The following is a 15,317-nucleotide window of genomic DNA, read 5'->3' as shown; positions in this document are numbered from 1 at the left end:
TAGATACAATCGATCCCGAATCATTGGAAACATGTGAATCATGTTTAAAAGGTAAAATGACAAAGACACCCTTTAGCAATAAAGGTGAGCATGTACCAGACACTCTAGGACTCATTCATTCAGATGTATGCGGTCCTATGTCAGTCCAAGCAAGAGGAGGATTCAGATTCTTCATAAGCTTCATAGATGACCATACCGATATGGTTACATCTACTTGATGAAGCACAAATCAGAAGCTTTTGAGAAATTCAAATGCTTCAAGAATGAAGTAGAAAATCAATTAGGAAAGAAAATAAAGACGCTTCGATCTGATCGAGGTGGCGAATATCTTTCAGATGATTTTCTGAATTATCTAACTGAATGTGGGATATGCTCACAATGGACACCTCCCTATACACCACATCACAATGGTGTATCCGAGAGGAGAAACCGTACCCTACTAGATATGGTACGATCCATGATGAGCATGGCCTTACTTCCAAAGACGTTCTGGGGCTATGCCTTAGAAACTGCCCTCTTCACCCTAAATCGAGTACCAATTAAATCCGCTAGTTCCACACCATATGAATTGTTCGTTGGTAGGAAACCCGTGTTCTCATTCATGAGAGTATGGGGTTGTTCAGCATTTGTCAAACGCATTGCGTCCGACAAACTAGATTCGAAATCTGATAAATGTTTCTTCATTGGATACCCTAAGGAAACTGTGGGATATTACTTCTATCATCCAGATGATCAGAAAGTGATAGTATCCAAACATGCAACCTTCTTAGAGAAAGAGTTTCTCGAAGAAACACAAAAGGGAAGCATGATTGAACTTGACGAAGTTCAAGAAGAAGAAACACCGACTGAAACAACAGAGGCGGTTGAGGTACCCGAAGGAGTCCCATTAGATGAGACTCTAGTGCCACCTATTCGTAGATCACAAAGAGTTCGTGAACTCCCAGTTAGATATGGTTTTCTAGTGGGAGATGATAATGAGGTTCCCGTGTTAGACGACGAACCCGAAAACTACGAAGAGGCTCTTACTAGTCCAGATTCTAAAGCATGGATTGAGGCCATGGATTCTGAAATGGATTCCATGTATACTAACCAAGTGTGGACTTTGGTTGATCCACCCGAAGGGATAATACCCATTGGGTGCAGGTGGATCTTCAAAAAGAAGACAGACATGGATGGAAAGGTTATCACCTACAAAGCTAGGTTAGTAGAGAAAGGATATCGTCAGAAGCAAGGAATTGATTATGACGAAACTTTCTCTCATGTGGCTATGACCAAATCAATCAGAATCATGCTTGCAATTGCCGCTCATTTCGATTATGAGATTTGGCAAATGGATGTGAAAACAGCTTTCCTAAACGGAAACCTGCTTGAGGATGTATACATGATGCAGCCTGAAGGTTTCATATCAAAGGATGCAAATAAAGTTTGCAAACTTTAGAGATCCATTTATGGACTCAAGCAAGCATCAAGAAGCTGGAATAAGCGTTTTGACGAAACCATAAAACAATTTGGTTTCGAACAAAATTGCGAAGAAGCTTGCATTTACAAGAAAGCAAGTGGGAGCTCTATAGCATTTCTCATACTATATGTGGACGATATATTATTAATGGGAAATGACATTGCTCTACTACAGTCGGTAAAAGTATGGTTATCTGGTAACTTCTCAATGAAAGACCTTGGTGAAGCAGCTTATATACTTGGTATAAAGATCTACAGAGATAGATCGAGAAGACTGCTTGGTCTTTCACAGGCTACATACATTGAAAAGGTGCTAAATCGGTTTAGCATGCTTGAATCGAAACGAGGTAACTTACCCATGCTACATGGAGTAAAGTTAAACAATCATCAATGTCCTAAAACCGATGATGACAAAAGACGCATGGCTGTAGTCCCGTACGCCAGCGTAATCGGTTCGATTATGTATGCTATGCTATGCACTAGACCTGACGTAGCGTTCGCGTTATCTGTAACGAGTCGTTACCAAGGGAATCCGGGAGACGAGCATTGGATTGCCGTCAAGAACATTCTTAAGTACTTGAGAAGAACTAAAGATATGTTCCTAGTGTACGGAGAAGGTGATCTGAAAATAGAAGGATTTTCAGACGCAAGTCATCTCACAGATGAGAATGATTTTAAATCCCAATCAGGATACCTGTTTATCTTGAATGGGGGCGCGGTCAGTTGGAAGAGTTCCAAGAAGGGAAGCGTAGCTTTCTCTACGACCGAGTCAGAGTATATCGCAGCTGCGGAAGCAGCAAAGGAAGCGGTTTGGATTAGAAAGTTCATCACAGAACTTGGTGTGGTGCCTGACATTGTAAATCCCATTACACTGTATTGTGATAACAATGGAGCCATTGCGCAAGCAAAGGAACCACAGTCTCATAATGCGTCCAAGCATTACCTTAAGCGATACCACATCATTAGAGAGATTGTGGCTAGAGGAGATGTGAGAATAGAAAGAGTACCTACAGAGGACAACGTTGCAGATCCGTTGACAAAGCCTTTAACCCAGAAAGTACATGATCGTCATTTAACTTCTACTGGGATAAGTTTTAGAAACAATTGGCTTTAGTCCAAGTGGGAGTATGTTGGGGTTTAGTGTCCTATAGACAATTGTTCTAGGATAAAAACTTAATGTAAATGAATTGTTCTTTATATCATTTGTTTTAATGAGATATATGTTTTATAACTATATAAAGGCAATTCCTTTTAAGCACTAAATAAAGTCTAATAAAAGGAAATCCGTAAGTTTATTTAAAGTGATTATAAAGTGTTCATACAAGCATGAAGTGAGACAAAACTCTATAATAAACTAATAAACTTAAAACCACCCCAAGTCAAGTGATATGTTTAGGATTGATATATCACTGTTGAGACTTGTATGTAACAATGTCTTCTGTCCGACAGAAAGCTGATCTCACAAGCTTCATATATGCAGATATCTGGACAGTTACATAGATCCGATGAAAAGTTGTTCATTAGGCTTGGGGATCCGATTTGAGATAACAGGATGGGTAGATTCGTCCTTGTCACCTATTCATCTCATTGGTATTAATAGGTATAACTAATCCTCAGACTCAAAGGAATATTAATTGCTATTCTGGATTACGGAATGTGATGCTTTGACTCTGGTGTAACACGATCCTTAACAGAGATGACTCTGGGGTGTGAACAATAGACGTTGGGTATCACAGGAAGTGATTGCGGGATCGTTATATATTGGATTGAGCATTTATCACTCCCGATGAATGGGAGATACATCCATGGATCGCTTGTGGAAGACTCGACTCTAAATCCTTGCAAGGTGATAGCTTAAGACTTCAAATACAGATTTCACTTAACCTGTCTATTTGAGTTGACTCGGCCTGTACAAGTAAAACGAACGTCTCGCTATATGTGACTTGACATCATCCATAGTCATAAGATTCAGTTCAAGGATGTAGTTGATAAAGGATCGAATTATACTGTAACTAATACGAAAAGGTTAACGACAGAATCAACCTGTCTTCTTATAGCTCTAGGGGAATGATTACGGACTTGCTAATCACATACTCTGTACATCATTCCGTTATGCAAAGATTAAATATAATTCTTTGAAAATTAATTTAATAACGTTGCATACGGCCAGAAGCAATAAGAACCTAATGGGTCACACATAAGACTTGGAACCTAAAAGAGAGATAGATGTTAATTAATTGATGGAAGCCCAATTGAGCCCAATAAGGCCCATGGACCAAGGGGGGGTCGAAATTCATGTAATTAAATACATGAATAATTAATTTGATTTTGTTATTCCTAATTAGATTAGGATTATGAATTAAATTAATTAAGAGATAAATAAGTTAGGAGTTTTAACTAGATTAAAATACTCCTATTATTATCCAATAAGGTTATTATTATCATCCTTAATATATTAGATATATAATGAGATAATAATTAGGAATTCTATTCCGAATTGAATTCCTATTCAGTAACCTAATTCTATCTAACTAGGGATTAGATACAAGAGATTATAAATACCCCTCCCCCTTGTGATTTTCGAAATCCACAAGTGCATTCCCTACTGAGATTTTTGAAATCCCTATAGTGAGAGAGAGAGAAAATTCGACACTCCTAGTTCGAGGATGAGATTTCTCTACGGCTTCCTTCCGATCAATTGATTTCATCTATTTCTTTTATCCTTGATCTTGTGTTGATTAGTTAGAGGCAATCTACTTTGGTTGCTATTCAACGGTTGATTCTAAATTAATCTTCCCGTGTTTTATTTCGTGTTTGGGAACTCGGAGAAGAGTTGTGGGCACTTCATTAACAACGGTAGATTGATCATCAAGAGGTAATTCTTCTTATCCCTCTTTATATGAAATAACGATTAACTGATCCTATGGTTAAATGGAAATAGGTTAAAATTTTTATATTTTCGCTGCTTTACCTTAGCCTAATTTCCAACATTTGACAATTTTATCTTCACTGTTAGGGTTTTGTAGGCTTCAGCATTATTTTCATATTACTTTACATTCACCATTTTCGCCTTTGTAAGCTATCATAGTCGATTCATGACTATGCGTAGCTAATTTCCTCATTCGATTAAGGGATTAATCAAAGGCTAGCATTATTTCCAATTGTGAGATTGTTGTTCTTAATTTCAGTAATCTAATTTTATTTGATCTGTTCACATATTTATTAATCTATAAAATCAGACCTTCAATGAAAGTTAAGGCCACAGTTCGGCCGGACTTCGGCCTTTTCATTTATTGAAACAACGTTAGGCCATAGGATTTGTAATCATCCGAAATCCTAACTATGTTCAAGTGCATAAACGTGTGACTTGGTTTAAATCGAAATCGCTAATAATTCGGTTAACTTAGATTGGGTCCTTCTAATCCCTAATGCTTTCGACAGATTAAATTCTAAGCGCTAAGCTAGAACTGTCTGGCTGAATAGGGGCTTATCTTTAAGTGCTCTAGGATTTGCTTTACAATTAAGGAAGGATTAGGTCGGGAATGAATAAGGAACGACTATAACCAATCTAGATCATATAATTATGATATCATCTCACTTTCAATGATCAACAAGGAAATAATTGTTATGCCTGCGAATATCCCTTGATCGATATTCTCTCATATAGTAATCACCAAGTTTAATTTCATTTCAATTTCACGGAGCTTATTTCAAGTTAACAACCAAACAATCATTTCCCCCCTCAATTTACATTAATTAGATTTAGTTATATATGTATTGAATCAGTATTAATCCTTCGGGTACGATCTTTACTTACCATTTCTACAAACCAGTAGTTCGGTCTGTAACAATTATTTATCTGGTGGATTCGACACCCATCAGTAATCTAATATCAATTTTTACCCTTATTCTGAGAAACATTCTCTCAACTCACCATTTATTTTTATTATCTGAGGCAATATATGTACCAATAAAAAGCGCCTTCTCAACAGTTTCAAAGAGTAATCCTGCATTCAAACCATGCACCTGCACCCAGATGTTCACAAAATGCAAAGGAACAGTACTTGGTTCTTTTCCTTGTCCAATTTCTTGTAACACGAGCATATTATTATCAAATGACCATGGACTACCTTCCAACACCCGATGGAGATCATGTTTATGGTAAAACCTAAATAAAATCAGCCTCCCTCCTAAATCTGTTATGGTTATGCCTTTATCCGGCCTCCACAAGCTTGCCATTCGACTCTTAAAAATATTGAAATTAAAATTTTTGTCTGTAATTAACGAACCAACTAGACACAGTGCATATGAAAGAAATCTCTTCCGGCTGATCTCCAATATCAGGGAACTCAAGTCCATCGTCAATCAGTTCCGTTTGAATCGCTGGTCCTTCCATTATTGCAGCCTCCACTCAGGGATTAGACAAGAAGAATAAAAATTGTTTCAATCTTCAACCAAAATGACACATCAAACCGAAGTATGATAATTTGTTATTAGCCACTTAATGACATGTAACAAAGATTATATCATAATTCACATTGAATATAGACTGTATCATTCATCCACCCAATTTCAACATTTTAGACAGTAATAATTAGATTAATGAAAATTCTTTCGAATCAAAATACGAAATGCCTATTCACAGTTGCACGCAGATCCAGATTCACCCGCCGGAATCTTAAACCGAACCTTCCCACCGCACACAGATCGGAGCTGCCGCAAAGACAGATCGAAACTGCCGCAACCAGATCAGAGCCGTAAGCAGATCGGAGCCGTAATCAGATCGGAGCCGCCGCAAAAAGATCTGAGCCGTAGACAGATCGGAATCGAACACAGACCGGCGCCGCCGCAAGCAGATCGCAGCCGAAAACAGATCGGAGAACAGAGCCACAACAGAGCCACAGATCCTTAGACGAAAACAGAGAACCACGGAAGCACAGATCCGCCACCGAAGAAGAAAACATAGACAAAACGCTGATCAGTAAAATATGGGTATAGGAACCCTAGATCTCACAGAGGAGAGAACGGCTCTCATTGAGGAGCAGAAAAAAAACAGATCGGACGAATTAGTTTTTAAATCTTTTTGTTATTTTTTTTATTTATGTTGAAAAGAGTAAATCCAAATCTAACCCAAAAAAAAAATCGTGTCATAATCGTGTTAATGTTCGGGCTAGTTTTAATTTCTTGTTATGTTTTTGGGTTATCTGTAATTTTTTTTATGCAGATATATTAATGATAACTTTTAAGAATATATGATATTTTTTTAAATACTTTATGTCATTTTTAAGTTAGTAGATTAACAATAACCATTGAAAAGTCCGTTAATATCATGCTAAAGGGTTATGTAATATACAGTATTTGTAAGTAATAATTATATTTTTATTATTTTTATTAATAAATAATATATAAGAATACGAGATAATATAATAATAATTTTAAATATTCGTATCATTTTCGGGTTAACATGTCAATCATAATCCAATCCAAAAATTTACGTGTCAATTTCGTGTCAATCCAAAAATAACACATTACCTACTAAACTAACCCTAACACTAAAATTACGAGTCGATTTCGTGTCGTGTAATCGGGTTGTGTATACTTTTGACACATATACCTAAAATATATAACCTCAAAAAAATCTTTCTAAAAAATGTTGGTGGTCTAGTTTGGCTATAAATTTTAGTAGAGATTGGTCAGAATCAATTTTGGTGGTCCAACTGCTTCTTCGTTTCTTTCATAGATCATCTTCCTTCTACTCTCATCTTGTGTTTGATGACTCGATGGGAGTGTCCCAGTTTCAATTCCGCTAGTTTGCTTGTATTTTATTCCGCTTTTTTATTTGTCCTTTATTACTTATTTTGTAATGATTTCCTCTTTTAATAATATTTTGGGACCGGCTCCATCTGATTTGAAGTGTGCTAACCTAGTTAGGATGTTTGGTTCTTTTGGATCGACCTCCAAACTTTCAATTAAAAAAAATAAATTTTTAGTTTTTTTATTGTACTTTAATATAAGAAAATGTATATGTTAAAATTACTAAAATGTACAAATCATTTAACTTTTGTAAAAATAAATAAATCATTCACCTTTAATTAAAAATTCTATGAAAAATTAATCAACTTTTATTTTCAAAATTAATTTAATTTGTTTTGAACTTTCAATGAAAAAATATTAATTTGAAATATACATGATATAAAATATATAACACCAAAAAACTTAGTCTAATTATTCAATATCATTAAGATATAAAATATATCATACTAAAGAGAGAGAAAATATTTATACAATCTAAGTTCATTTAGACTATTGTAAACTACTTTTAAAAAATAAGTAAATAATTATATTAATTATAATAAAAACTCACTACTATATTATTTTTTAATGCAATAATTTACGAAATTTATGAAGCGAAATATTGTTCGAATCATTATGCTCCATTTTTCTAATAAAATAAAATATTAACTGCTTATTGTTGAAACACTTTTCCACAGGATTTTGATTTGACAAAATTATTTAAGTACAATTAAATATTCTATAACACACTAAGTTTAAATGCTTTGATTTATTGTTACTAATGTGTGTGTTCAATGTTGAGTTTATAATTGTTACAAGACATAAAGATCATAAGGCCCAAGCCCTATATGAAAGTCAAAGCCCAAGTCAAACAAGGCCAAGATCACTCAGCCCGCGTATTTCAAAACGCTGCCGTTGAGTATTGAAACGCAGCTCAGCAATGAAGGATCCAGAAGATCCATGTAGACAACTTCGGTAAGAAGCTGCTGAGCTGTCTCGACAAAACGTACAAGACAGCCGCTGACCACAAAGCAACTTCCAGACCAAGTATTTCCTCTTTTGGTAAAGAACAGAAGACGCAGGAAGCTGTCTGTTTGACATTACCAGATTTGGAGGAACATACTGCCACACTGACTGAAGAACAGAAGATGCTAGAATTTGATTGGCTAAGAGAACTGCTGAACAGACTGAGTGAAAACGACATGAAGTCGTTTCCCTCCAACGGTTATTTCGAAATTCGAAATAACCAGAAGCTCTCACATCTCTCTATAAATAGAGCATTCAGAATCCTTATTCCACACAGAACTTTGAGCAAAAGCCGTTAGGCTGACCAAAAGTATACAAAAGTTCTGCATCCAAAAGCAAAGCAAATCTTACACGACAATTTTCACATCTGTGTAAAAGTCTAGAGTGATTGATCCTCAATCATCTAAGGTGTTCTAGCAATTGTTGTTTAGGACAAATCTTAATCATTTCTAGAATTAGAAAGGAGAAGCTGAGTCCTCGGTTTTAGTACTTAGTGAATTAGAGTAGAAGTGAGTAGAGGTATAGAGGAAGGTACTCTTGTTATACTCAGCTTCTGATTTGTAAAGGGTTTTTGAGTCTCTACCTTTAAAGAGCTCAGTAGTGAATTGGAAATCTCGGAACGTGTTCCGGGGACAGGACGTAGGCTTAGAAGAAGCTGAACCTGGATAACTCTGCTGAGTGAAGTATTTCTAACCCTTAACTCCTTAATACATTGCTTGCTTAAAACAAACTAAAACTGACCAAGTAAAAGAGGTCAAGCTGAGTTGTGCGCTGCAAACGACTTAGTTCAGGAATAGACTCTAAGTGCTATTTTCTAACTTAAGCAACGAAACTGACCTAGTCACCAATTGACTAAGCCAGTGTCTTGCTGATTGCTCAGCGCCGCTGTCATATATTTTCTTCTTAAGAAAAAGAAGTTTGCCCTAATCATTTAAAAAGGGTAAAATAGTTCCTAACCCCCCATTGGAACTATCTTTGCAACCTTACAAGGGACCAACACTTATTACCTTACTTTATAATCTAATTAATAAAAAAATATTATTTTCAATATAATTACTACACATATATTAAATTTGTCATTAACTATTTGATTGAAGAGCTAAAAAGTATACAAAGTTATTTTTTAAAATATTTTTTTTTGTAAATTTCAATTATTTTAAAACAAAAAAAATTATTATTATTATATGCAAATGATATATAATTAAAATGTTAAATTTTTGTCCGAAAATTTAATCGACCCGTGCAATGCGCATGAACAATACTAGTTCAACTGAAAACAGAATCCCTAAACTATTGAACATCTATGTTTGGAATGTTATGCTATCCATAGGCAATTAAACAATATATTCTGACCTTGCTAAGTCCTCACAACTAAACAACAATAAGTTATCTAAGTCTCAACTCTCAAGGGTACTTAAACCGTGTGATGCCTCATATGTTATCAAACTTAAAACAATGAAAAAACTACTCATTATATTGTAAAATACCACTTTGTTCGTGAACAAGTTCAAAGTGGATTCCTCAGCGTCTGATGATCAAGTTATGTACATCCTCACCAAGCCGCTTGCTCCGCTCTCGTCTTTTTATCCGTGCTCGCTATCAGCTTGAGGGGCGTGTTAGAGATAATGGTTACCATTATCTCCTAATTAGATTTATTATCTGGTTAGTGTTTATAATTGTTTATTATTCATGTATCTATCATTATATATATAAAAGGCTTTATGTCTAACCCTAATCAAGGGAAGTCATTATAACTCTTATACTTCTCTCTCTCTCCATTACACATATTCTCAATGTATACACATAGTATAATCAACAGTACTCATACTCAACCCCTTAAGGTTTTTATTCCATTTTCCCTCATTTACTATCTTGAACTTTTACCCATTTGACCAAACCGCCTTAAATGGAATTAGAAATATATTATTCCATTCTGGAACCCAAACAAACAGATAAGAAATTTGCTCATTCCATTCATTTTCTCCTTATTTTCCTATTTTAATTCTATTCCATTATATCTGCGCGAACCAAACACCTCTTCAACGTATTGAAATATTCGGGCTTGTCTTCCATTAATTAATAATAGCACATATTTATCCACAAACCCCTTGGTACATATTAGAAACCTATACAAGCTATACATTAATCTTGTATTATATAACCCAGCTAGTCTAGGAATTCCAAAGTCATGTTCACTAAGACAGATAAGACAGATCCATGGAAGTATATGAGAGATTATAGCAAATAAAGGAATATAATAAACTTGCACACTAAATTCCAAATCCTATTGGCCTTAAAAAAAAAAGAAAAAATTTGCCTGTATAATGACAGCTAATTAAATCCTTTTTCCCTCAATTATTTCCTCTTAATCTCCCCTATATAAACCCATCTCTCCCTTCATAATTCTTCACTCATCCTCAGATTAATACTCTCTCTTATACCCAATTAGCAATAATTGAGATTTTGATCAGAGAAAATGGCAGCCAAAAACACTTCAACACTTGCTCTCTTTTTCTTACTTAACATTCTCTGCTTTTCCTTAGTCAGTGCATGTGGTGGAGGTTGCCCTTCTCCCAAGCCAAAACCCACACCAAACCCCAAACCTAACCCCAACCCAAACCCGTCCCCGGCTACCGGAAGTTGCCCTAGGGATGCCCTTAAACTAGGTGTTTGTGCTACTGTTCTTGGATCATTGCTCAATGTAACCATCGGAACTCCTCCGGTTAAACCTTGTTGCTCTCTCCTCCAAGGCCTTGTTGATCTTGAGGCTGCCGTTTGCCTTTGCACCGCTCTTAAAGCTAACATTTTGGGGATTAACCTTAACCTTCCCATTTCATTGAGCTTGCTTCTCAATGTTTGTGACAAGAAGGCCCCGAAAGGTTTCCAATGTGCCTAAACAAAAAATTCTACTGTGGTTCGGGACTAATTTATCATCCCGGACTACTTATTAGAAACATGAGCCAAGGTGATACAAAATTAAGTACCATAATTTTCTTTGTTTTCAGCCCTTGTCAACTGCGGTTGCTTCAATTTCTCATGCAAGATGTTTTCTTTTTTATATATAGTTTATTCTTAAGTTTGTGAAAGTTAAGTATATTTGTGGCTTATGTGACATTTACGATTGTAAACCAAATACAATCATTTGTTTCTTTTCTTATGAAATTAATAATTTTATTTTTATTTTACTGGTAATAAGAATTTAGCCTTGAATCGTCTTCTGTTTGAATATTCTTTCTTTTGAAATTCTGCATGTAGCAGCACATGTGAGTTATATCTTCCAGTATCTTTATTCTTTCTATAAATGGTTTCTATCGGGTTTAAACTAATTGCCAATAATCTCTCAAAATAAATTAATAATAATAAATAAATATCTAGTTGCCAAAAAAAAATTAATGGATCAAATATAACCAAATAAAAAATTGGAGGGCCAAAAGTTAAAATTTGGCTAAATATAAGGGCATAAAATATTATTTTACGAAACTAATAAAAAAAATATTTAATTGTCTTTTCTCCATTTCCTCTCCACAAAGTGGCATTTATATATAAGAAATATCCTTAATGATTACCATAAATATTACTACAACAAAGGGTTGTAATAATTAGGGAGACGTCAAAGTGCATAAGACAAAGCTGATTGAATCTGAATTAAAATTAAAAGGTGTAAGGCTTCATCATTACTACCCAATTTTGTAAAATTGATTATTTTTACTTTGAGATCTCTTATATATTAAACTTACTATGTATATGCTTTCCCAGCATAAAAAATTAATATCGAAGTCCGATCGGAGATAGAAAAGAGGTGAATCGAAGGAATCAGAAAAGGGGAAGGAAGGATTTCTGAGGAGAACGTTAGGGATTTAAAAAGAAAGAAGATTTTTTTACCGTTTAAGTTTCTAAAGCCAACCTTCACGCGCTTTCTAATAAGTGCAATCCCAATTTATTCCATGTCAGAGCCATTTAGGCGTTAAGGGGCTATATGTGATATTTTTAGAGAGTTGAAGGGGTTGAGAGGTTGTCCCCTAAATTGAGGGGGTCAGGTGAAAAAAAGTTTCAAGTTTAGGGAGCTAGGTACCTATTAAACCATTAAAATATAAACAAGTTCAGAGAACTAAATAAATATTTTATGTAAATTCAATAGACTATTACAACATTTAAAAGTTCACATAGTCCATCAATTTTTTTTTTTTTCACAAGTTTAGAGAACAGCCAGTAAAATATATTGATTTTAGATTCAGATCTTATATATGTATGATAAAAACAATTATGAAGATTTAAAGGTTCCATCATCTCCACTCGGATTATAATAAAAAAGATCTAAAATTTGTATGCATACGTGTTAGTTAATGTTTTTATGTCAAATAATTTCTTGGATAGTAATTTTGAAGTATATAAAAGGAATATGAAGACACACGGTTTATGCAAGTTGACACTAATTACTACTACTAGTTAAAAGCAAAGGTCAACAAGGAGTTTAGTGGATGATCATTATGCGGCCACACTTGTAAAGTCAGTTATAACCACCGTGATTATCTAGTCCGTGACTCTAACAAAATTTATATAATTCAAAAATAAAACAAATGGAAATATTTTTATTCAGCTTTGTCCTCATTCTTTTGTCTTTTTAAAATGCCTGTGTTGACCGCACCTTAAATTTAAAGTAATTTATATATTTTAGTACCTAAAATATATAACCTGAAAAAGAATCTCTAAAAAATGTTGGTGGTCTAGTTTGGCAATAAATTTTACTAGAGATTGGATAAAAAGTTCAGTTCCAAACTTTACATAATTCTAAAATATAGTTATATAATTTGAGAATGGTTTTTTACTCATAACTTTTCTCATACATTTTTAGCTAAATTTAGTGACTGTTGGAAAATTTATAGTTCAAAGTATAAATTAATAAATCCATTCAAATATTCATTTTTTAAATGGACCATAGTTTGAGTCAGATTAAAATAGAAATATAAATTATATTTTTGGTATATATGGAGATAGTACTATCCTGAGTGAAATAGAAAAGTGGATTGAATTTTGACATTAGAGTCTCTTCATCTGGAAGTCGACAATTCTATTGATTAATAAAATTTAAACAAACAAAAAAAAAAAAATAGTGTGAACACATGTTCGAAATATTTTTAATTTAAAAGATATTTACACGTAATTTTAAAAAATAATGATAAATATTTGTTTTAGTTTAGTTACCTCTTTATATTTACCTCGTTTAATAGGATTTTTCTTAACTATTAATGCTTCAAGATTAACATCTGAATTTTTGAGATTGGTTAGACTATTTTTGGTATTAGTCGGTGCGGCATTTTTTTAGAAATGCTTCTGATTACATTCCATAAAATATGGAGAATTACAACAGGTAAAATATAAGGAATAAAATCTCACATGATTACACGTTAAAGCAAATATAATATCTACGAAGTGATGTAAATGACTACAAAGAGTGAAAAGATTTCATAAAAGACACAAAAAACACAAAACAACAATATATATTTCATTAATCTGTAGAAAGACATCTGTAATCCAAACTTCATCCTTTAGACCATTCCGAACATTCGGATCTGAATTCTTTTTTTCTGTTGCAACAACGTAAATTTATTGATCTACAAATAAAATAAACCATTTCCGTTATTGCTAAATCCGAAAAAGCATAAAATAACAGAATAATAGAGAACAGACTAAAAAGGGAATAAAAAAAATACAGAAACCTAACCCAGTGTGAGGAGGAAGAAGAAAGATCATTCGTCCTCCTCAAAATAGATCAACAAAATAGGAAGATTAGTTCTAGGCAAGAGAAAGGAAGAAGAAAAGGATTAGGAGTTTTTATTTTTTATTTTTTATTTTTGGTTTCCTGGAGATCAGATTTGGCATATCTATTATTATTCTTTTTGTATCATCTCATTTAACTGGAGTACTATATTAGTAAATTATATACGGATTAATTTTATTTTCTTACTATATATGAATATTCCAATTTATTTCAGCAAATATCAAATGATACTACGATTTTGCATCGGTTGGTTTGCTAATCAAATTCGTTTTATTTATTAATTGGTTTAAAGCATTATTTGGCTCTTAACTTATCTAAAATTGTGTCATTTCGTCCCTGATCTATTATTTGGTCACATTTGGCGAAATTTCACCCAATTTGTATGAATACTTAACGGAATCGTTATGTCATTGATAAGTAACGATATTTTGACACTTGAACTTGAAACGTGATATTTTTTAAAGTTTTTTTTTCACATTATGTGGAAATAATTAATTAGATTAAAAAAAATAAAAAACAAATCCTAAACTAAAATCTATTAAGTTCAAGTGTCAAAATATCGTTATTTATCAATGAGGTAATGATTCGGTTAAGTTTGAATCCAAATTGGGTGAAATTTCACCAATTTGGAATAGATCAGGAACCAAATATAACCAAATAATAGGTCAGAAGCCAAATGATAAAATTTTGAAAAGATCAGGGGCCAAATAGTACTTTAAACATTTATTAATTGAATTGAACTTTTTTTTAAACTAAAACTGAACAGGATTGAACAAATTTAATAATCGAACTGAAATTTATCAGTTTGGTTATTAATTGATGATCAACCGAAATTTATTACTATAATATGTTAAAAATAATTATAATTTATAAAATCAGTATGAAACTAAAAAATATTAGTATATTGATAGTTAAAGAAAAAAAAATTAAAAAATTGTAGTGTATTTTATACGAATTGGACAAAAAAAAATCTAAATATTCCGTCAAATTTAAAAATATTAATCTTCAATTCTCTTACTAAATCAAAGAAAATATGAAGAAGGTGTTTATTTCAGCTTTTCGGATGAGCGTTTAGCGTTTCAATCCAAACCGTAAAAAATATAGCGTTTGGTTAGGTTTATCTAACCGCATCGTTTAGCATTTTCTCTGGAAACTGCAACGTTTTGGAGCGTTTCACGAAAAGTTCCTATTTGGAGCTTTTCATAAACAACTGTTTCTAGTTAGTTGTTATTGACAAAATTATCCTTCTTATTTCCACAAA

General features: G+C 33.4%; 1 protein-coding gene across 1 annotated transcript; it reads left to right on the top strand.

Annotated features, from left to right (window-relative positions):
* The first annotated feature begins 10,677 nt into the window (after nt 1-10,677).
* Nucleotides 10,678-11,503, top strand: LOC136213198 (lipid transfer protein EARLI 1-like). The gene has a single exon (XM_066002813.1). The coding sequence runs from the start codon at nt 10,754-10,756 to the stop codon at nt 11,171-11,173; it is 420 nt and encodes a 139-aa protein (XP_065858885.1). The 5' UTR covers nt 10,678-10,753; the 3' UTR covers nt 11,174-11,503.
* The last annotated feature ends 3,814 nt before the right edge of the window (nt 11,504-15,317 follow it).

The sequence above is a fragment of the Euphorbia lathyris genome, chromosome 1 (genome assembly GCF_963576675.1).
Source record: "Euphorbia lathyris chromosome 1, ddEupLath1.1, whole genome shotgun sequence".
Taxonomy (NCBI): domain Eukaryota; kingdom Viridiplantae; phylum Streptophyta; class Magnoliopsida; order Malpighiales; family Euphorbiaceae; genus Euphorbia; species Euphorbia lathyris.
The sequence above is the reverse complement of the archived record's forward strand: the minus strand, read 5'-3'. Positions and strand labels throughout refer to the sequence as shown.